The sequence below is a fragment of the Trematomus bernacchii genome, unplaced genomic scaffold, assembly GCF_902827165.1.
Source record: "Trematomus bernacchii unplaced genomic scaffold, fTreBer1.1, whole genome shotgun sequence".
Classification (NCBI taxonomy): domain Eukaryota; kingdom Metazoa; phylum Chordata; class Actinopteri; order Perciformes; family Nototheniidae; genus Trematomus; species Trematomus bernacchii.
Genome location: NW_022987409.1, coordinates 3,030,104 through 3,052,929, shown reverse-complemented (window position 1 = coordinate 3,052,929; position 22,826 = coordinate 3,030,104). Strand labels below are relative to the sequence as shown.

General features: G+C 40.9%; 1 protein-coding gene across 2 annotated transcripts in view; it reads right to left on the bottom strand.

Annotated features, from left to right (window-relative positions):
* fgf13a (fibroblast growth factor 13a) overlaps positions 1–22,185 on the bottom strand; it is an 82,891-nt gene extending 60,706 nt beyond the window's left edge. For both annotated transcript variants that reach the window (XM_034135891.1, XM_034135907.1), the window contains exons 1-2: positions 21,697–22,185; positions 21,253–21,415 (exon numbers count right to left, since the gene is read on the bottom strand). In XM_034135891.1, coding sequence (XP_033991782.1) covers positions 21,253–21,301 — 49 coding nt within the window. In that variant the 5' untranslated portion in view covers positions 21,302–21,415; positions 21,697–22,185. The remainder of the gene's footprint in view (positions 1–21,252; positions 21,416–21,696) is intronic.
* Between the last annotated feature and the right edge of the window lie 641 nt (positions 22,186–22,826).

The following is a 22,826-nucleotide window of genomic DNA, read 5'->3' as shown; positions in this document are numbered from 1 at the left end:
TATTTTCATGAATGAATTACATGAAGACATTTGGAACCACAAGAATCACATTTGTGTGGAGAGAAACAAGCCCGAATCCCTTGTGGACACTGATGTCCCACGTTCACATCAGAGCTGTTTGCTGTCTGTTTTCTAGGGTCATGGATTCATTTAAACTGTTCCGGCTGAATGTTTCGTTTTTTGCCATTCCTTATGTAGATGCTTGACATCACAGCCCTCATTATTTTCAGAGCAGTAGACCTTAGGCAGCAGACATGAACACCCACTGGAGGCATACGGTAGATGGAGGAGCTTACAAGTGTATACATCACGCTCACAGTCTTCCAACTGGTGCGCCCTTTACGGTTCATCAAGTTCAAATCTAATGCAGACTTGACTTGCTTTTGTCCTTCATATGACCTAGCCACAAACATTACATTATGGCTTGAGGCCATAAAACCCAGAGGGACCGTAGTTCAGTACATAAAGCACCTCTGATCCAGTGCAATTCCCTTAACTGAACTTTTCCACCGTAACTCTGATTACCAGGGTACGTCAAAAAGCCATTAGGGTCAAGTAGTCCTTCCAGAAGAGGGCTTTGTGAGTGCTTCTCATTCTGTGTATTTTGCAACGTCAGCCACTATGCTTTCACTAAAAACCCTCAAATTAAAAAAGTGAAATAAAGTGAAGTGGATTGTTACTATTATTATATGACATGTTCCACACAGCATGGTAAGCTAAACAGCTAGGATTAATAATGTAGGTAAGAAAAACTAATCAACAAAGCGAGCAGCAGTGGCTTTCCATGACCTTTGCTGCTGCTGGCCTGCAGTTTCACTATCCACAGGGGATTGTGGGTAAAGCAGCTAGAGATGATGGAAGGTGTCTATCAGGATGCGACCACTCTGAGCAGAAGGAAGACACTGATACATAAAGACAAAGACAGGGATGAGGAGACTTGAAAAAGACCAAGATGATGGTCTTATCGGACAAACAGTCTTTAGTTTAGTGCACAAATTGCACATTAAATATAAAGAATATTAATTTAAAAGTATAATCCCTATAATTTACCAATACCTAAGAGATTGAAAGAGCCTCTTTAGATTAAAAAAAGGTCATAATTCTCAGAAACAAATGACCTGTAAAAGAGGGCTAAATATAGCACAGTCAGTCTCTGTAACCCCAATGAACTAATTCAACCTCTGACAAGATGTAGAAGCTATTTCTTTATCCCTCCATCCGTCACACCTCACCACCTCAGGGGTCACCCTGAAAAAAAAAGCATTATAACCACAAGATAAGGCAAATAGCACAGGAGCAATCGACACCGTATCACTCCATCCACCATCATTCTCCTCATCCTCAGCATGCCTTCCCGCTGACTCCGTGCCCTGCCCCCTGACCTGGGCCATAAACAGGGTAATGATACCCTGTAGGAGCAAAACTGTGAACATGGAACTCCAAGGCTGAGAGCATGATGACAGCTTAGCAAGCAATCATTTCTTTAAACAAATGGTTCAAACTGGATACAACCTTGGTTTGACAACTCAAATGGATTGTGTATTTTGACTGGTGGCACCCGGAGAGCGGAGTTTAACAACAGGCCAGAGGGGAAATGTACGCTGCAATTAGGGTTCTGACCTTGGGAAGGTGTTAATGTATTGTGACAAGAACAGACTAATGTGTATGCTGAGTTTTAAAATTGCAGCTTTATGCATTTAGTATTACTGGGTAAAGATGTGGATGGGCTACACTGCTATGTGTTGTAATGTTGGTTGATAGGGTCCCTGGCCAACTACTGTTTTGTTCATCTAACCTCTGGCATAGTGCTGCTGTGCCATCTGGGCCCCTCAAAATAATTTAAACATGTTTTAATAAAGTATTTGTTGTGACTATTTTTAAAATGGAAGGGATAATGTTTTAGGTGATGTAACATTACCCTTGTCATTTGAAAGACAGCATCACAACAGATGCACAACAACCACTCATCCTGTCAAATACAGATGGAATTTTGAATCAGTTGTTTGTCTTATCTTCTTCCTCCACTGTTATATGTCATTCTCCAATAGAGACACAGAAATAGAAAAAAGATTGATATGAACGGGCCTCCCGACCTTATCTAAATATATGATCACACACTCTGTATTTATTTGTCAGTGTACAGCAGAGACAAAGTAGATATGTGTGCAGGTTATTATGGCCACCAGAAAGTCCTGCAGTAACAGAGGTAAGAAGGACAATAATGAAAACCATGGAATATATTGGCATCCTGCTTAAAACACGCAAAATATGGCAATATAATCCAGAGGGTTTTCTTTTTTATATAATATTCAAATGTAACTTTCCAGAAATAGCTTATTGTCAGCTTCATCCAGTTTAGCTCTCACTCATGAATAATTCAGAGAACATTTTACAGGTGAGAATGAGCTCATCCCCATACTCCTACAGTGCTGCATCAGGGGCGACAAATATGCTTCAAATAGCGCACCATGTATAGTCATATCCGTCCACTGCGTAACATGACATCAAACACTATGTGTGCTACATCACACATGCTGGAGACATAGAGAATGGGCCGCTTCATGGTGATTCCCCCATATATGCTTGGTGTTACTATGCTCAGAATATACGGTACATAGGTTGCATGTCCTATAGCCTACATTCTGACCTAGATGTGAGAAAGGGGGCAGCAAGGAGACTTAAACACTTCTCTGTTTCTCTGCTGTCTCGTGGAAGTGTAAAGTCCTTCTCCGACACACTTAGCTACTTAATGGGGCCTATTCAAAGGGTTTTTGTGTGTGAGAGAGTGAGACACGGTAATCCTGCCTCCCCTGCCACCAGCCCCACGACCACCTCACCAGCCACACTAGGCTCAGGCAGAGAGCATGCACATTAAAGATGATTGCTCATCACGTGAGCCCGCTACGGCAGTGCTTTATAACGGCCTGCTGCATTCAGGCTTTTATCAAATAGACTGAGCATTGCAGGTTTCTGGGTACAGAAGATGAGAATTGTCACACCATGTAAAGGCCCAGACTGCTGGAATATATTCTGCCTTTCAAGGTTATATTGAGCAGGTTGAATTAAAGTGGACTGAGGAACTGGGCTAGATCTGGTCTAATCTGGGCCGGGCTGTTCTGGGTCTGTCTGTTGACTGTCCCCTGCTTAGCGCTGCCACTCTGTACCCAGAGGGCCTGTTATTTTGGGAGCTCAGCTGAGAAGAGATGACAACATCATGAACTGCTTAAGCTGCTTACATTTCCTCAAGCACTCCCAGTGCACCCTGGGATCGACACCCTTGTGTTGCTACTCTCACTGTTGCTCAACCATGCACCGATTGCATGTTAACAGGCATTGTGTTGAAAGTGCAGATGCAAAAATCTACACAGGCACACTCATGATTAGAGAAACGCCTCCTGTTTCATCATGTTGAGTGATATCACAGAGAAGCAGGTGACTACCTGAAGGATGTGTGCGGATCAAGAGGAGTGCTAAGCATGAGGACAAGTCAGTGGAGCTTGAAGAGGAGAGAATCCCAGAAGGCAATAGAGGGGTAAGATGGGGTAATACAGAGGTGAGGTGATGAGGTGCATGTGAAGAGGAAGGTATAACTCAGAGTTGTTATAGTATTGAAATTATGCTTTCTTAGTTTTTCTATTCCTGCATTGTTTGATGTTCAAATGTTATTGCACTTCAATTTGAACTTCAATCTTTTGTTTTTATTACTGCTCACTCTGCTCTCACACATCCAGACCGCAGAGAGCCCAGACGGCCACTGTTAAACTCCTGGCCTTGGATATTACAAGCTTGTTGGCCAGCAGGGCAACATAACATTTGACAACATAACATCTAAGAGTCACTGAGGGAGGAAAAGTGACATTTTGTTCTCAGTGGAGGTGATGGAAGAGAAGTAGACTATATTCAAACCCTTTCAAAAAAGAGATAACTAATGTGTTGCTTAAAGTAATTTGAGGCGATGTAAAAGAAGCAAGTGGTGTGAGCACAAACAAAGAGGTGATGGCAAAAAGTCTAGAGACATTTTTCTGTAAGGTTACTGCAGCAGTGGGCTTGTTACTAAAGCACTTACAGCATTTATCTACAGAAAGGGTAACACAAGTTATAATTATTTCTCTGTCAATGGACGATCATTTGAATACACTTGAGAAAATACATCAGCACATAAATGCTGATTTCATTTGCCATAACTGCTCTTGCTGTAGTTCAGCACAGCTCAACAGTGCTTTGTCGATGTGTGTGACCCATATGGATGTATTTATTTTTCTTTCTTTTACTTGGCTGGATACACCAGGGTTGAATTAGAGGGAAGTCAGACAGTGAGATCAGTCGCAGGTTATCTGTGCAGACATTCATCAGCATTCAGACTGCTGCTGGCTCAGACAGCATCCTACAGTTCAGCACGATTCAAAGTGTGAGAGACGGAGAGAAGCTGAGAGAGAGCAGGAGTGAGGCAGAATGAAACCCTCAGGCCAGAGGAGTCACTTGAAGTAACCTTGCAAGACCGCATGCATGGGCCTCTGCCATGCCAACCCTAATGGACACATACTGTACATTAATAGCAGTCATGACAGGCACAAAGGAGGATGATCAGCAGCTGTGTTCAATGAGTGTGTGCTCGGAAGTTCATATTTCTGCATTTTACCTTGAAAATGCTTTGGCTTTATCTTTATTATCTTTACATATATTCCAGTCTTAAAAAGTCACTTTGAGTGTCCAAGAACTCCTCCCTTCCACATTCAAATGTGAAATATATTATGCACTGATGTTGCAATAGGGAATCTCAGAAATGACTTAAATAATGATTGTTTTAAATGCTGGTGTGCTGTTTGGATGGGAGTAACTATTCATTTGTAGTCATTTTAAAGCTGATGCTGTGCCTTGAATGAGAGTGAGCGTGTGTAGATTTGTTATGCATGTTACCACACGCTGTGACTTCATCCATGCTATATTCATGCTACAACACATAAATGCATCTGCATGCAAATGTTCATTTATATACTTGCCAACACATATGCATACAGTGCATACTCAGACACGCACAGTCTTTACATATTACTATTTGATCATGCATTGAATGAGACATGCACACACTCACACCTTGTTTCAAATAATGTCCTCGGGCTAATCTATTATTACATGACTGCTCTTCCTCTCCCTCCATGTTGTGTATTAAATGACATGAAGTAGCATGGGGCCGTCAATAGCCCAAACCTACCCAGACACAGCAGATGGGAAAGCCATTAGGGTTTATACCAGTTCACCCTGCCTCTGAGGGTTTGCTTTTACACACTGTGAGGTAGGAGGTCAAATACTGATCCTTCAAAATAAAAGCCAGGATTTCACTTCTCACTGCTGTAATATTCAAACTGGACACATGCTCAGCAGAGATAATCTATCTATTAACAGAATATTTTATTTATTTCCACAAATGTCCTTTTTACCATCTCTATCTATTTAGAACAAGCAAGAACTCAAGAAATGCAAAGAAATAAAAGAAAGTGCCAAACAATTAGTATTGCTACTGTAGTCTCCCAGAGGCAGGTAAAAACGGGGTAACACTTTATTTTGATAGTCCATAGTTAACACTCTATAAGTCATCAGTTGACATTTAGTAGCATGTCAACAGTGCATAAGTTGGCATGTATCAGTTGACATTCAACAGCACCGTTCAAACCGACAAGTAACTAAGCATTAGTTGACGATCAACAGATAAGCAACTTTAGAGTTTAGTTGACTATTACATTAAGCATTAGTTGACGATCAACAGATAAGCAACTTTAGAGTTCAGTTGACTATTACATTAAGCATTAGTTGATGATCAACAGATAAGCAACTTTAGAGTTCAGTTGACTATTACATTAAGCATTAGTTGATGATCAACAGATAAGCAACTTTAGAGTTTAGTTGACTATTACATTAAGCATTAGTTGACGATCAACAGATAAGCAACTTTAGAGTTCAGTTGACTATCTGTTGATCGTCAACTAATCTAGAGTTGACTATCAGTATACTTTTAGTAGGTTCTCCACTAAGCGTTTGTAGGCATGTGTTAGGACTATCAAATTAAAGTGAAAAACAGTTGAGAACAGTAGAAAGTCTATAACCTATCAACAGAACACATACATTCATCCACTAATTATATGCAACAGACATGGGAATAAAGCGAAATCTTTTGCACAACTGATCACGAACACTGGATAACTGAAGTCAATGCTAGACTATAAAGCACAGTAGAACAAACACTATATGCAGCATATCAGAGAAAGAAAGCTTTTTTATTTTAATAATATACTACAAGTAAAAACACTGAACAGTTGTGAACCACATTCAATCCTACTAAAGGACTACGAAGTGACTACTACTACTTCTACTGTTCTCAACTGTTTTTCACTTTAATTGGATAGTCCTAACACATGCCTACAAACACTTAGTGGAGAACCTACTAAAAGTATACTGATAGTCAACTCTAGATTAGTTGACAATCAACAGATAGTCAACTAAACTCTAAAATTGCTTATCTGTTGATCATCAACTAATGGTTAATGACTTAGTAATGTATAATCTTTAGTTGACATCTTGACTCTCAACAGATTATCAACAGATAGTCGACATGACCCTGTTGACTTTCAACTGACAGATTGATTTTGAGTAGTTGATTGTCAATTTTGAAGATGTTGACACAATCTACAGATAGTAGGGTTGAAAATCGGTTAATAACCTGTTGCAAAAAACATGTTGACAGTCAACAGACACTTTTTGTACAATCTATAAATCAACACTTGAGATGTACCTTATATTCTACTGGCAGTTAGTTAAATGCATGTTACTTGTCTGTTGAAACAAAGTTGTTGAATGTCAACTGATGACTTATAGAGTGTTAACTATGGACTATCAAAATAAAGTGTTACCAAAAACGGCTGTGGTCGGCTTGAATTAAGATCATAAAATATAAAGAAATGGGACAATGGCAAGTTTTAAGGCAAAATAAATTCATGGAAACTACTCAAGCTACTTTTGCAACGTTGACCCTTTTTCCATTGTCCATCTGTGTGCTCAGTATGTTTGAGCCATTGTTGTTGCCAAAATATGAGTAAATACACCGCTTTGGTGCCGTTTTATTGGCCTCCTCAAGCCCTGCCAGTGTGTAGCCATATTTTGGCAAAACTACTGTATGAGTCTTTGTAACATACTCATAATACAGATGGACCGTGAGGAAAAGGGAGTGTAATAAGGGGTTTCATTAATACTTTATAATGTTTTCATCATTTTTACACTGGGAAATTGCAGCCATGGGAATGCATAATCATAACTAAACAGGACATAGTTGATGTCAAAGCTCTTCTCAGGATTATGGGGCATGTGTGTTTGAATCCTTACTTCTAATTGTATAAATCTAATGAACAGTACTCCCATGTGTAACAGAACAACTCAATGTCTCCTTAATCTCCAGTGTGTCTCAAATGAAGGAAACATGTGTTGTGAAATACCTCCACAGGTGCCATCAGAGTACCCACACAACTGCCTGTTAATAATCCCAAACAGATTCAGCACAGCCTGTTAGAAGATATTCCAACATCGGGTCATTTTCCTTCCATTTCTCTGCTTTCATCATTCCTTCAATCAGCAGGCCGAGTGCCGTGACACAACTACTCATTAGTAAGCAGCAGTGGGCAAGCGGAGATCACTTTGCAAAGACAAACAACTTAATTAGTTCAGCTCAAAATAGTTTGAAAAACCGGGCTAGAAGCATAATATCAGCAGCACTGTAATTATGTCTGGGCGACATTTGGATTTCACACTTAAAGGGGAGGTTTACTGAAGCCCTTACTTATGGGTTTCACCTGGACATGGTGTCAACAAACCAACAAGTGATGCAACTGTTTGTATTTGAATGATGAGCTTCTATAATATGTTGTTCTACTTGGCATGTAATCAGATTACACAGCCATCACGTGTGTAACTTACTTCTGCGAGCAAAGATTTGCTTAACATTGTAAATCTGAGGGACTGAAAACATGTATGCGCCTGCAGTTAAAACCTATATCCTCTCCTGATTTGAGTGTGTGTGTGTGTGTGTGTGTGTATTTGTTGGTGTGTTACAGCCTGTTCTTTTGCGTATGTGTTCATGCTCAGACTGTTAGGAGCAAAGAGAGAGAAGTGCCGTACTTCCTGTACACTCGCAGCTTCTTATCCGTCGCAAAATCTTCTACAAAGGAGAGCAAACACAGAGATGATTGAATAAAAACACTTCCTCAGCTTGACACACCTGCACAAACATGCATATATATAAATAGATGCCAGAGTTTTCAATTGTATTCAGAGCCGGATGAGCAGAGATGGAGCAGCTGTCATCAAATCTACCATGAGCTGGGGATATATTAACCATTTCACCTCACTCCACTCTCTCTTTGTCAATTGTAGCTCACTAAGGCCAAAAGTACGCCGACCAAATCCACACTGCATCGTTCATTCAATTTGCACACGTGATCTTTTGGTAATTAGTGCCTCATTATTGAGGTAGTGGCTAATTACACAATCAGGGACTGGAACTGCATTCTAACGCTTTCTTCTCTGGGTTACGTTTGTCTATGTACAGCAAACTCAGAGCAGAAGATATGCAGTAAGTAATGATGCTGCATTAGAATACCAATTACAATTCCAACAAATGTATAAAGGTCACAGTTCAGCTGCACATAGAAACAACTGTTTGGGAATCTCCCGCTTTAAAACTGTGTTGAAATATAGAGTGGATGCAATAGGAGCCAGATTTAACTAAGATTTTTGAGGCAAATATGAGGTGCAAGGTGTGTTTCGTGTGTGTGTTTTCTTTTGAAGCTAGTGCCATAAAGATATTTCCATGTTATTCAAATCTAATGGCCGATACAGTAATCTGAATCTAAAAACAACTGGAAGTTATTGCATTTTATCCCGCTAGCTTTGCCCACGTATCACCTTATTCATCAGGTGAAGGCAGCAGTGGAGCTGTAATAAGACACAGCTTATGAGGGCACTGAAGGTACTTTAAAACCCTCAGCGTCTGCTACACTTATGTCTCATTTTCATTGTAAACTAATAATCTTTAATTGGTGGTGGTAGTTTGTACATACATGGGTTGCAAACATGAACTACAAAAAGCAATTCTACTTTTTATGGGGCACATTTACTTGAATTGATCATCTGAAATGAAATGGCATAGTAATTGGCAGAAAGCTCTATATAGAAATGAAGAACAACTCATAATGTGGACGCTTAAGTTGAACTAATCGTTAAGTAAAGTCCATAGGCTTGCATATGCTTGTAAAGTAAAGTGGTGGCGCCATTAAGTTTAATGAAAAAGATGCTAAGCCTGTAGCCTGTCTCAGCAATGAGCGTGTTGCTTTAGATTCCAGCATGGGTCAGGTCATTTTCAGCTGCAGGGTTAGTGGTTATCGCAGAGTGGGCAGCTTGGTAAGCCTGCTGGGTAAAAGGAACTAAGACACTCCCAAGTGTGTGTGTGTGTGTGTGTGTGTGTGTGTGTGTGTGTGTGTGTGTGTGTGTGTGTGTGTGTGTGTGTGTGTGTGTGTGTGTGTGTGTGTGTGTGTGTGTGTGTGTGTGTGTGTGTGTGTGTGTGTGTGTGTGTGTGTGTGTGTGTGTGTGTGTGTGTGTGTGTGTGTGTGTGTGTGTGTGTGTGTGTGTGTGTGTGTGTGTGTGTGTGTGTGTGTGTGTGTGTGTGTGTGTGTGTGTGTACTGTGATGTTACGGCCAAGACAGGATAGAGACCAAGGGCCAAAGACAAGAGACCGGTAGAGCAGCTCCCAATGAGACTGAGCAGCCATCTGTCCCTCAGAGCTTTACAGCATAAAGTGCTGAACAGCCACCCACACACAAACTATGCAAATCTCACAACACATTTAGCTGATGAAGCCTGTGCATTGACAGTACAGAGTAGCATGTTGTAAGCATTAAGCTTTTACACTTCCTGACACTCCAGAATTGCTTGCTGCTCCAAATCCTCCTATGAACATAAGCACCAGACTCCATCAATCAGAAAGAGTGGATTTCTCTCTTTTCATATGACCATATTTTTATTTGGATGATAAGAACCTTTTGGAATCTTATACCAAAGTAAAGGGTCTGCTTTGTTGATGGATTACAGTCGTTATCATCTGCACCAAAAGATGATTGTCGGGGGATGGGTGAAGGATGCATTTTGGCACCAGAAGCTTTTAATGGAAAAGTCGAAACTGCCAGGGGTTCAAAGAAAATACCAAGTGAAGGAAGTGAATTGATCAGTCAGAGAATAATATGATGTGTTATTGTTTTTCACTTGCCTATGTCTCACAGCTAAGGAGCCATACAAGGGCTTTTTTAAACGGTGTGATGACTGATTTTAGAGCAAGTGTGAGGACTGCCTCCACACAGTGTTAACAACACATTCTGGTAATCCTACCAAATATTGCCACTGGGTCCAAATACAGTTTTCTAAGTGACAAAATAGTCCACACAATACCTAAAATGAAGCCATGAAACGTGTCAAAGCATGTGAAGAAGTAACGATGTTCAATAGATTGATAATGTTTTTAGAGGGCTTCTAAACTCAATGCTTGGTCTCAGAAATATCAAACATCGAGCTTTTTTTACAAGGATGCATGTGTTTTTAATGGTGACGTGAGCATGAAGGCATGTACTGTGATTACATGAAAAATAATGTGAGTGCATGTGAGGGTCTACAGATGTTCACATTTCATATATTATTCATGCTCCAGTGTGAATGTGTTGAGGTTTCAAGTGCATGAGATGTGGGTAAGATTACACCATATTATTTTTAGACCAAAATGACAGATTTAAATCATTGATTTATTTTGTCAATCAACTAATTGAGCATTAAACAGACGTACCGTAAATAGATCCAGACAAGCACAGTGCAACACACAATGCAAACACGAGAGATAATCTGGGCGATAAGCAAACACCAGATGCCTTCCATGTTCATCTACAGGGTACAGCCAAATACAAAGATAGCCATGCAAGATCCTTAGAATACTCATGCAGACCAAAGTCAAAACACATGAACACCGGATAGGCCAAAAGACATTATACAACAAGCAAGAAAAAAGCCAGCTCTCCTGGTTGGAAACACGTCTTACAGCGAAGGTACTGCAGCATTCCCTCCGCTGTGGGACCTGTTTTAAAGGTTGCTCTGACACAAAGGTATTCATGGCATAAATAGTTGAATAACGATTAGAGGAAAAAAAAGTTTAAGGAATGTTCCGTTGCCAAAAGACCACTTGAGAAATGAAACACAGGGACATGGCATAATTGTCAGAAATCAAACATTTGGCTATATGAAGCAGTTCTGCTCTTTTTCTAAGGACAAACACTACTTGCTGCAGAGAACAACATAATCAACCTGAAATTAGAATGAACTGCTACGGTTAATGAAGGGGGTATTAGACAAGGAACAACAGCCAGTCAGGCTATTTAAATGCTCCGCTGTAACCTTTAAGCAAAGCTGCAGCGTTTTGTCGTTATTGCATATAACCTTTTAATCAGCACTGTTCATCTTCTTTATGGTAAGGATTACTGTTAGATCTCTTTCTCTCACTCTTTCTCACACTCTGTCTCTCTGTCTCTCTGTCTCTCTGTCTCTCGTCCCTCTCTCTCTCTCTCCCTCCTCTCTCTCTCTCTTCCTCTCTCTCTCTCTCTCTCTCTCTCTCTCTCTCTCTCTCTCTCTCTCTCTCTCTCTCTCTCTCTCCTCTCTCTCTCTCATCTCTCTCTCTCTCTCTCTCTCTCTCTCTCTCTCCTCTCTCTCTCTCTCTCTCTCTGTGTACTGCAGTGTAGGCAGAGGCTTGTCTCCTCTAATTACTCTGAAAATTATGTGATCATTCACCACATAGTATATCTTATGACATCTGACAAAAAAAAAATGTGTCGGGTTGGAAAGTGAAATCACACTGCTGTCCAGCTAAAGGTCGACTGAATGCGAGGTCAAGTTACGTTTGTGTTGGACTACATTACTGTAAACATTTATATTTCTACAATACTTGTACAATGTTAACATGTTTCATCTTGTCCTTCTCCTGACAGGATTTAGAGCAACCATATCAGAGTGCGACACACAGGTGTTAGGATTTGATTTCTTTGCCGAGGCATAATTCAAGTCTTAGTATAGACAAATCAGAGACATAGTCAATGCTTCTGCCAGCGTGTTGACCCTGCTAGAGAGGATCCTTTGGAGGTTAGGAAAACATGTTTTGTGGCAGACAAGGATAAATTGATATCTTTAAGACTAACAGAATGAAATACAGAAATGCAACTCAAACACTCGGGGCTGAATGTTATCAAACACCTCATACTTATAAGGTACCTTAGACTGACCAAAATGCTTGTAACACTAAACCACAGGTAACTCTGTTATATGCATATCACATGATCACAAACACACCTCCAACCCTTCCAGCATCATCACCCCAGAGGGACCATCCATTTACAGGTGCCTTCCCACCCTTTATTTTCTAATCAAATACGACACTCCGTACGGACTCTCTCTCTCTGGGTCGATGAATATTTCTTTGTGTGTCCACACATGTGACGGCATTCACAGCGCTGCAGCCTCCAGCACATCGAGAGCGCATGTTCTGAAGGCACCTTGGTATCCACCCCCATGACTGACGACTCCCATGCTTACTGGGGCTTTGTTGCCGTGGCAGCGTCTCATTATGTAAATGATGTCTCCCTGATGGGAAGGAGGCAGGCGCAGCCGTGATGTTCACTGCTCCAGACTGTGTAAAATTGGCTTCAGGGACCAGTAGAGGATCGCTGCTATATTTAGCACTCATCTTAACAATGTCTTGATTCCCCATTCTTTCTCACATCCTCCAAACAGAAGGCTCCTCACATTTAACCCTCCCATCATCAGTTTCATACACTCACATTTGACAAAAATGAACCACACGTTTAAAGGCCCACACCCACATTTCTTTTGACATTTACTACTTCACATAGTGTCATTTCAGCCATGTGCCTTATTAAATGAATTTATTTGATCTTCTTCACGTTGAATATATCTCTCTGAATGTATTAACCTTACATCCATCCTCTGTCCTCATCAATGCTGAATGAATGAGCTTTCTCTGAGGAATGGGACTAATAGCTTTCTGCTATATATCATCTTTCATAGTCCAACTCAAGAGAAGCCGATACTAAGTGCCTCGGTCATTCCAGACATTAAACCTGGTCCAAAGATCTGAATCTATACACTACGTATATATGACTTTAAAGTAGCTGCAGCTATTTATTAATCTATGCAATATTCATAACAGTCTTTAAGCTGTTGTATGTCCATCTTCTTTATAGATCTATTCTGCACCTATGCTTAGATTATGTTGACCCGTCCTACCCTTTAGTCAAGACACCTGGAAGCTCTTATTTCCTGTATCCTCAGCCTTCACTCTAGAGACTGTGACCCTACCTTCATTCTAATGAAAAAGCTATTTTGAGTGAGTGACCCATAGATCAATATGGTCAATAGTATTAACCTCCAGAGTGCACGCAGCTTGGAGAAGGTAGAGGTGAGTCAAGACCTTAATTAATGAGGCACGACTTAAATTGCTTACTCTATCTCTGGCTTACGACTCCTGCCATACGACAACTACAAATTCTCATCCACTCAACTCACCAGCAGGTAGCACAGCAATATGTATGCAATATATGCAACTGTTTGGGCTTTAGCTGATTTTGAAAGTGTTTTATTTTTGGAGATTCAGGCAAATTTGGTATGTTAGTCAAAATGAGTTTTGGCCACAACAACCATATGGTAGAGGTTGAAAAAAGATTGTGGTATTTATTTAAATACTACATCACTAGAAAAACACACATGTTTAGTCAACATTTCCATTCACACACAACTTGATTTCTTATACAACGGTGTATGCCTACAAACGCCTAAATGAATGTGTCCAGTAGTGCAGATAATGAGTCCAAGCCATTCCAAAGAATGATTAGCTTTGGTTTATAGAAACATGGCTTGCATCACAGCTTTCCTTAAAGTATTATCTGCAACACAAAGAATATACAGAAATGTAAATGCCGTTTTAAGCCAACAGCAGTAGCCTAGCGACATGGTGCACTGGCATTATGTCGTTCAAATAAATGCAGAACAATTATATCTTCAAACCCGAGGTTGCTCCGCTCACTCCTCACTGTCAGTGTGGGCATCATTAGCTGTAACTGCTGGCTGCTTTTTTGTTCCCGGTGCCTCACACCTTACTGACATATAGTCTGAGCGTTTAGGAAGAGTTTCCAGGGTTTCTAGGAAGCACAGTTAGGAGTTTTTGACATGGCATCCATAAGTTACAACAAATAGCAAATCCGTTTTCACGAAGCTATTGTTAGCCCTTTGAAAACTATTTTTAATAGGTCAGGTCAGGCCTTCCTCTTTGCTTTCCAAATTGACGTTTCTTTGCAGTGGGACCTGCCGAGGTGAGACTGATGCAAGCTGATGTTAGGCCCTGTTAGGAACCTGTTTGTGAAATGAGCTGCAGGATTTAGGAAGAGCAAGAAATGGGCAATCCTGTTAACTATTCTCTGTGTGTGTGCAGGGGAGATGGTGGTTTGCTGTACTGATGACTTCCTGGTTGCTACTGAGACACCCGCCTTGCTCAAAGTTAAGAACCTGCCAATCACTGATCTGTATTCTGCTCAAACCAGAGGCAATCATTTGCCCTCGTACTACAGAGGCCTTCTGGCCATTTGGATGCTGTCTCTCAGCCCGGCTCTGTTCCAGCCTGTGGCTCCTGTTGATTACCATTGGCCCAGCCTTATCGCCTCCCTTTCTTACATCGCTTTAATCCCCTTTATAATGTTCACCCACTTTAATTAGTCCATGTCCAGAGCAACTACTAATCCTGAGGTTGATTTAAAGTATAGAATCCAGCAGGCCCTAAAACCTTTGTACACTACATGATTCAGAGACCTTGACTTGTTTCATCAGTGCCGGTCTGAACAAAAAACCCTTTTCTTAATCTTTTCCTCCACACTTTGGTGCTTCAGTCTCACCAGGCTATGTGCAGTTCGTTTTTGATGACGACAACAAGTGATGGCAAGTACAGTGACCTCAGGACATTATATGTGCTGCTCTGACCTCTTTGTGTCCTTTACAATCTACAACAGCTCTTACGTTTGGTTTTACTTCAATGTTTGTATATGTTAAGCAAACTATAGTATTCTAGCCTGAAGCGAACGTGTTGACATTCTCTTGAAGGACTTTTAGTGGTGCCTTATTCTCTTTGGAGATAAACAAAGAAGACTCATGTGGTATTCAGCTCCATTAGAAATGCATGTGGCAAATACTGTGCACAATATGAAAGTGAGCTCAGGGTGGTGTGAATTCTTACAGACAAATGAGTCAGTGCTGTCACATGCTCAGTTGAACAGATGAGATCTTCTCTTTATCTCTGATGGGCTAAACGCGTTTGACATGTGGTGAGCCCATTAGCACTCAGAGTTGGATTGTCTCACGCCTGGCAAAGGTAACGGGTACGAATTGATTCACTTTGCAATTTGTCATCTCTTTCATGTGATGAGTGTGAGAAAGGAAACTTGAAAACGTTCCAGTGTACTCAGAGCAACTCGGAAAGCTGACCAGATAAAGATACACTTAAGGGCTGTTTTCTGTAGATGCCATCTTTGGAAAAAACGGTCATGGCGACTGCTTCCTCGTCCAGATTGCTGTCCTAAATGTGGCTTCTATGTATTAACATATATAGGAAATGGTTAGTATGTCCCATATACTGTGGCTGATGCCAGTGTAAAGCCTTCCTGACATAGTTTTGAATATGCCATGAAAAAAACATTCATCCCACTCTGAAATATTTCCGTGCCCTGGCCCTGTGGTACAGGGGCAGGGTGAACCACACAACCACGATGACAAGGGAAGGGATTATCTTTGGATGGGATTAACTACTGTTGCAGAGAGTGCATTTCTGAAACTAAAATTGTAGTAATCTTAAATCCACAGGTAGGACGCTAATGCCACACCTTTTGCTGAGCTGCACCATTATTTTGATGACAGAATTTAAGTGTAGAAATGTAATTATTATCATGAGCCAAATGGGCCAAAAGTACTCACAATCTAAACCGAGGCTATTGAGAAAAGATATTTGTATGTGCCAACTCAGTGTTTGGCTGCGAAAACATTCCCTTCATCGCACATAATAAATTATCTCTAAAATGTATTATTAATGAAAGAAATTAAAAAGAAAACATGTTGCATGCAATTATTTAAAAAATTGTGTTTTGTGCTTCAATGTTTGAATGGCTTTAATGTTGCTCACAGCTACAGTGTCACAACGACACATTTTTCGGCCAGTTTGTGAGATTACACTAACACATGACCACGTCTGCTGCTGTGTTTGTGTATTCTCGTGTTTGCAAAAGAGCAGTGAGATTGAGCGGAGAGACAGATGTTTTAACATTCATGGCCATTTTGTAAACGAGGATTAAAACCCTTCAGTTCCTCTGAGTGAAAATATTTAGAGAGGAAGCCAGATGACATGAGCAACTTAATGTCTACCAAAAGGAGTATTAGCACCGCAAGAAATGATGAGAATAAAAAAGACTAATGTGACTACACTGAGGAGGGGAAAACGCTGTTCAGGGAATCCGTGACATGTTTCTACTGGTTCTGTGGCAGGGCAAATTAAAACAGAGGCTGACATGTGATTTCCCAGTAGGCATCGAGGGGACGGATCATAAAGCCATTCACCTCAGAAGACATGCGGCTCTGTGGATTACAAGCAGAAAGCTGACTAATGCAGCAGAACAGTCAGGTATTTAGAGATTTTAAGGGCAGACCACTGGCAGTGATGACGTAAAACAGAGCTTGATTCCATGTCAAAGTCATAGAAATTAATAGGATCAAAAATGTGCTTTGCCTTTGTATGTGAGTAGATATCTTTCACTGCTTATTGATCTAAAACTGGACACTATTAACTCCTATGATGTGGTTGACCCACTCAAAAAACGTTGAACCAAATCCAAGAGAATAAAACTGAACCAGAGGCCAATGCACCAGTCACAGGGCGCCCGTGTCACTCAGAAAACGAAACTGTCAGAGGAGTTTTAGAGAAGGACTCGAAACATTCCCAAACAGCGATCAGTGTGAAAGTCAGCGATTGAGAGTGGCAGATCTCTGATGTGATGCGAATCAGGTTCCTCCAGGCAGTGTGGCCGGATCTGCGTCACTACCAGGAAAGCTTCTGACAGGCAACAACTCCACTATCCTGACACCACATATACTTAAAGTTTAGAACAACATGTCCTCACAGACCCTGCTGTGTACATGCAACAACATGTTTTGTTTTAGTAGAATATGTTGTGGGATTATAGAAGTTGCTTTCAAATAAATACTTACTAAAAAATCTGAATTGCATTATTTTGCTTAATGAATTGGTGTTTTTTTTACTTAGTCAAGTCTACAAGTAAACTTTTAAATGTTTGCATCGTTATATACTTTGGTATGATGGTCTTTGTTACAAGTGGCAGTCCAAAAGGTTCACTGTTTGGATTGAACGTTGTCATAGTATCTTAGAGCGAAAACTTTTTTTGCTGACCTTGTCAAAAAGCAGGAAATCCTGTGAGCTTGCTGGGTTTTTTAAATCATTTTCCAAACCCTGGGATTAAAATTTGAGGACCCCCCACATGAAAATCTCCTGCACTTCGTTGGGCACACACACACCCATGTGAGTGCACCAGACACTATAGTGTGTATCACTGTGACTTGTCAATCGATGCACACTGTACTGTATGACTGCTTGTCACAGCTAAAACAGAGGCTAACTATGCAATAACAAGCAAACTAATTGTACATTTCAACTACTGCAGAATAATTCAAACATTATATTGGAGGTGACGATTAAAGCGAACAGTACATATACAATTATGTCACAATAAAACGGCCAAATCCTCCCTTGACCACATGTTATGGAAAGGAGCTTCTCTGAGATCCAAGATTTTGATCACAGAATGTTATCGCCGCTGTAGAAGGCGCGTGGTTCTCCTGATGATGTTGTAGGAGGTGTCAGTGTTATGGAGGGCTCGGCTGCCTGCATTGTGATTAACGAAGCAGCTCTGAACTCCTCTCTGGGCCTCTATTGATTAAGTTCTGTGGCGGGCCCTGCGCTGAATTAATCTGCCTGCAAATATGCAAGACTTATGCCTTCTGCTCGGCTGGGATCTGCAATTTGAAGCGGACATGAATCCAGTGGCTGACACTCATACCCAGGAGTGGAGTAGTCCATCAATGCACTGCACTGTAATGAAGTGTGAGCAGAGTGAGCAGTCAAAGTTCTTTGCCCACATGAACATGGCATTTATGAACTATCTGCAAGAAATGCATTCATGAAACGAAACGTGATCATAAAACTGTACAAGTTGGCGTTCTGAAAACAGATCATGAACATTTCATGGTGTCTATAAGGCTGTGAGGTTGAATTGTATTAATGTCATATGGCCAGACAGTTAGAGTGGAAATGTCTGCATAATCGATGCAATGTTGCATCAACGCATCTCCTCCAAAGAGTTGGTATTTCATGCTCTGGAGAGTTGTAAAGCTGTGAGAATGTGTACGTCATGATTCGACACATCACTTTGTCTGCACAGCTTAGCTTCACATGGACGGGGGGAAACTAACACAACGTGATTCAGCGGTGGTGATACTGAAGCTCTGCTACACACTACCTCCCTCTACCTAACATGTCTCTCTCTGTGTCTCTGCATACTTTCTGTTTTCACATGTGCTGCTTCACCATGAACTATGGCCTTTATGACTGAGCTAGAGGGGATTGAAGAAAAGATTACACAGTGACAAAACTGAACTGAACTGAACTGAAGTCCTGAGTTACGCAATTTTAATGGCACGTCAGTTTGTGGTGATAACTGGGACCCCCATAACTATAATAATTTAATACAATTCATACTGGAAGATATTTCTTAACCATCCATCCTAACTCCTAATCCTAACAAGCAATACATGTTTTACTCAAAGAACCATCATTCAATTTCCTAGATCTGCTGTTATGGATTATGTTGGATCAGTTATCAGTTTTATTTGGCTGTTCAGAAAGGTTGAAATGGGGTAACTGAAAGCCTCATAAAATTGCAGACAGTGTTACTACTGATCCCCCCCCCCCCCCCCCCCCCCCTCCTCTGTACAATTCCCCGCTTTCGTGCCATTGGAGTCTCTGATGGAGGACAGCTGGCACCAAGTGACCCTCTCACTGATGCAGATAATGAACTACAGTTTAGGGTTTTTTGGAAGGCATCAGAGCCACCCCAGCTTTTGGCTTTCTGCTGTGCATCTATAAAACTAGAGCCTGCTTTGCTGAGCATTCTTGGTAAAGGTGAGAAATTTATTTATTTATTTTTAACTCGTCTCTCGTAGAGAGTTATAGAAATGTTGCTGCCCTAGGGCTTGAATGAGTCAGCCTTTCACTTATGCCATTGATTTCCAGTGGGAGATGAGAGGCAAAGTTGATGTGGAGGTTAATCTTGAAATCAATTCTTTTGAGCATATTTGGCCTACTGTATTGTCAGCATGACATGCTTCTATAGCTTTACAAGTTAGTTTTATATACATTTGTTTGAACACGGCCCTAAAAACATGAATCCTTTATACAGTACTGTAAATAAAAGTGAGGCTCCGTACCAGATTTAGTTTGCTCTGCACCCAAGTCATTCTAATAACGTTTTTTTAAAGTGATCGGGATAGATGAGCCTAAAAAGCGTTCACATTTAACATTAAAAGGTCTAAGGGAGGGAATCTTGTAAAAGTAGCAGTAAATGCATCATTAACACAAATGATAAACATCATACTACGGTTGTTATTTTTTGTGTTACATGTAAATTGATATCGTTTTTTGTCTAGGCCATTGGTGGATCATAAATATTCCTACTGACTATGAAGTACGTGCAATATCATAGCCTATACAAAGTATAACAAATTGTATCTTAATAGTTAATCATCCATAACAAATTAACTTCAAAGCTTGGGCTGTAAGTAAATAAATCAACAACTAAAGAATAGTTTCTGCATACATGCTATATTTAGAGTAGGTTACTATAGTGCAACCATTGTATATGTAATATTTATAGTAACAACAGGCCTACGTCATCATTTGTAGCAGTGTCGCCAAAAAAAGCCAATTAGGTTTATTGATTTGTTGTGAGCACCTTAAACTGAGCCAGGACCTGACAAGGGGATCCAATTAAACTGCTATACTGAAAATAAATAGGAAGGCTGCAATGGGCAAGCTGCCAAAGTGTAGTGTAAGTTGTGATAACACACCCAGGAACACTGTGTTTATAATTGACCACAGACATATATTTATAGAAAATGATAACAATACAGGCTAAAAAGACAGTCTGTGATTGTTGCAAATAGATTTACTGACGCAATAAAACTACGTCATTGTTAACAACCATTCATTTGTCTATTTCTCTAATGTATTAATAGAGAACCGTTCAGCAAGACAAAGGAGCAGTGATGTGTGTGTCGGTGCGTAAAGTGTCGTGCACACCCGGGTGTAGATGGAGTGGTTACAGTGATTAGTCCCCGCCAGGTTTCTCTGGCAACCCGGTCTCCGCTCCGTGTCCATGGCAATGGCGAAGCAGTTTACATCTTTTTTTTTCTGAGAGGGGAAGGGGCTGATATTTAACGCCATGGGTCATAAACTCAAGGCTACGAGACCAAAAAAGGCTCCGCGCGTCATGATCGTGCAGATGTGACGAGATTGTGCGAGTCAGTATGCGGATAAAGGTGCGAGCGAGCCACACAAAGGGACATCTCAACAGGATGCCAGTGACACAATGAGACATCACTGTCATCATATCAGCGTAATAATGTTTACTCGTAATGTAAACATCATTATAATCTCAATATGTGACCCTGTGTAGACTGCCGGTCTGCAACATATTGGATCTTCGCTCTGCCTAATTGTCTCTGTTTACGAAGATCACCAAGTCAATGCAAAGAAAGCATGTGATCTCAGAGACACACCGTGCAGCGTGTAGGCCTACGGTAGCGACTGCTCAAACAGCAACATCCACAGGCAGGGAGCTGGGGATGGCAGACTCCCCATCCAGTGGCTGCTTTTTTTTTTCAGTCTAACCTCAAAAGGTGGTTGGAGCACCGTGTTGGGCACCATTGGGTGCACGGTCGCGTTAAAACCTGTGATTAAGGGGGCAAAGCAGTCAGTGCAAGGCAAGGCTCACGTCTTACCCTTGGAGGCATCCTTGTCTTCTTTAGGCTTCGCCACTTTTCCGCTCATAGATCCCAGTTTGGATGTGTAATTCCCGATTTAGACAGGAATCGAAATCCCTTTAATTGCTGACTGTCCTCAATGAAATCCTTACCACAGGTTCCAGGTGCTGAGATAAGGTTTCTGTGGAGAGATAAACATTCATCATAAATGTTCCAGTCATAACAGAAGTGCAGCAGCATGTTGGTGTTAAAGCAGGGCCATATCAAGAGACAATGGACCGTGGGAGCTTCTCGAGAAGCAAGGTGTTATTGAATATGCATAGTAATTGGATATCAGTCGAAACTAGATGATATATAAACACACAAACTACAAAGAGCCCATATGGTTTCAATAAACACCAAGGACCAGCTTGCCGTGTGTATCTTTCAGCAGCAGTGTCTTACAACCACGCGTAAACCTACCTTATCTCCTCCACGTTTTCTGCTACATCAATGCACATTGATGAAAGGAAATGCTCCCACCGCGAATCCCGTTATGTTGCATACAAAAATCACGACCTGCTCTACTGGGACAAAGGAGAGGCGCAAAAAGCTGATAAATTAATCGCAGGTTGTCGTTCCTCCACAGGTCTTTCAATCAATGTTGAAAAAGGGAAAAAAATAGAGGTCAAAACACTGACGAACAACCCCTGGGGGAGAATTATTATCCAGTGTAGTTGGAGCGACCAGGTTCTCCTGTCTGAGGCTTTTCCTACTGACGAGCTGTGCACCTCTGAACGCTCGACAGCCAGGATCAACAGGATACACAACGTGAGAGCCCCCCACGTTATAGCGCCAGTTCACACCGTGGACATTTGTTTTTATTTGACTTCAGTAGCACCGCTGAGATGAAAACGACCCCCCTTCGTAATTGCTGTCAGTGTGTTCGCGGAGCTGTCGATGCGGTGAAGAATTAAAGCAGGAGTCTGCGCTGCATGTTGCTCACCATCTCTCTGTTGCTCAATCAGTTGCGTTTGCGGAGCTATGCGTCATCCCATTCACATACAGCTTGCACATTTACCTCTCAGATGATCGCTGGGGTTTTCTTTGACATCATGACATGCATTAACTGTGTTGAAACAAACGACAGGATGATAGAAGTATAAAATAGAAAACAGAAGCTAATTCATTTTCATTTTTCTTTAGGTAAGATAAGCCTACAAATGGATGTATTAGACGGTAAAAACAGGGAAACTTGCAATTATGTTTCATTTTTGTTCAAAATCATCCAGGACTTCATATTTCATAATATTAAGAGAGGTTCACATAGTGAAATAGAAAGCAGCAAAGACTCTCCTGCTGCAAACAGTTTTGTTGATTTGTTGGGCTGGTTGGTTCACCCCACTTACAAAACAGATTTTCATATTCATCCCTTGTGGTATTTTGCCATGTAAAATGTGTGTAATTTATTTGTACAGGTTTTACAATATCTGTCCTCAAAGCTAGTGACAATTAATTTAAGAAATGTGAAAGTAAACAAAATGTTTTTTTCTTTTCCAAAAACAATGCGCTGTTTGCCATTAATTATCCATAAACTTCACGGTGAACTGTTT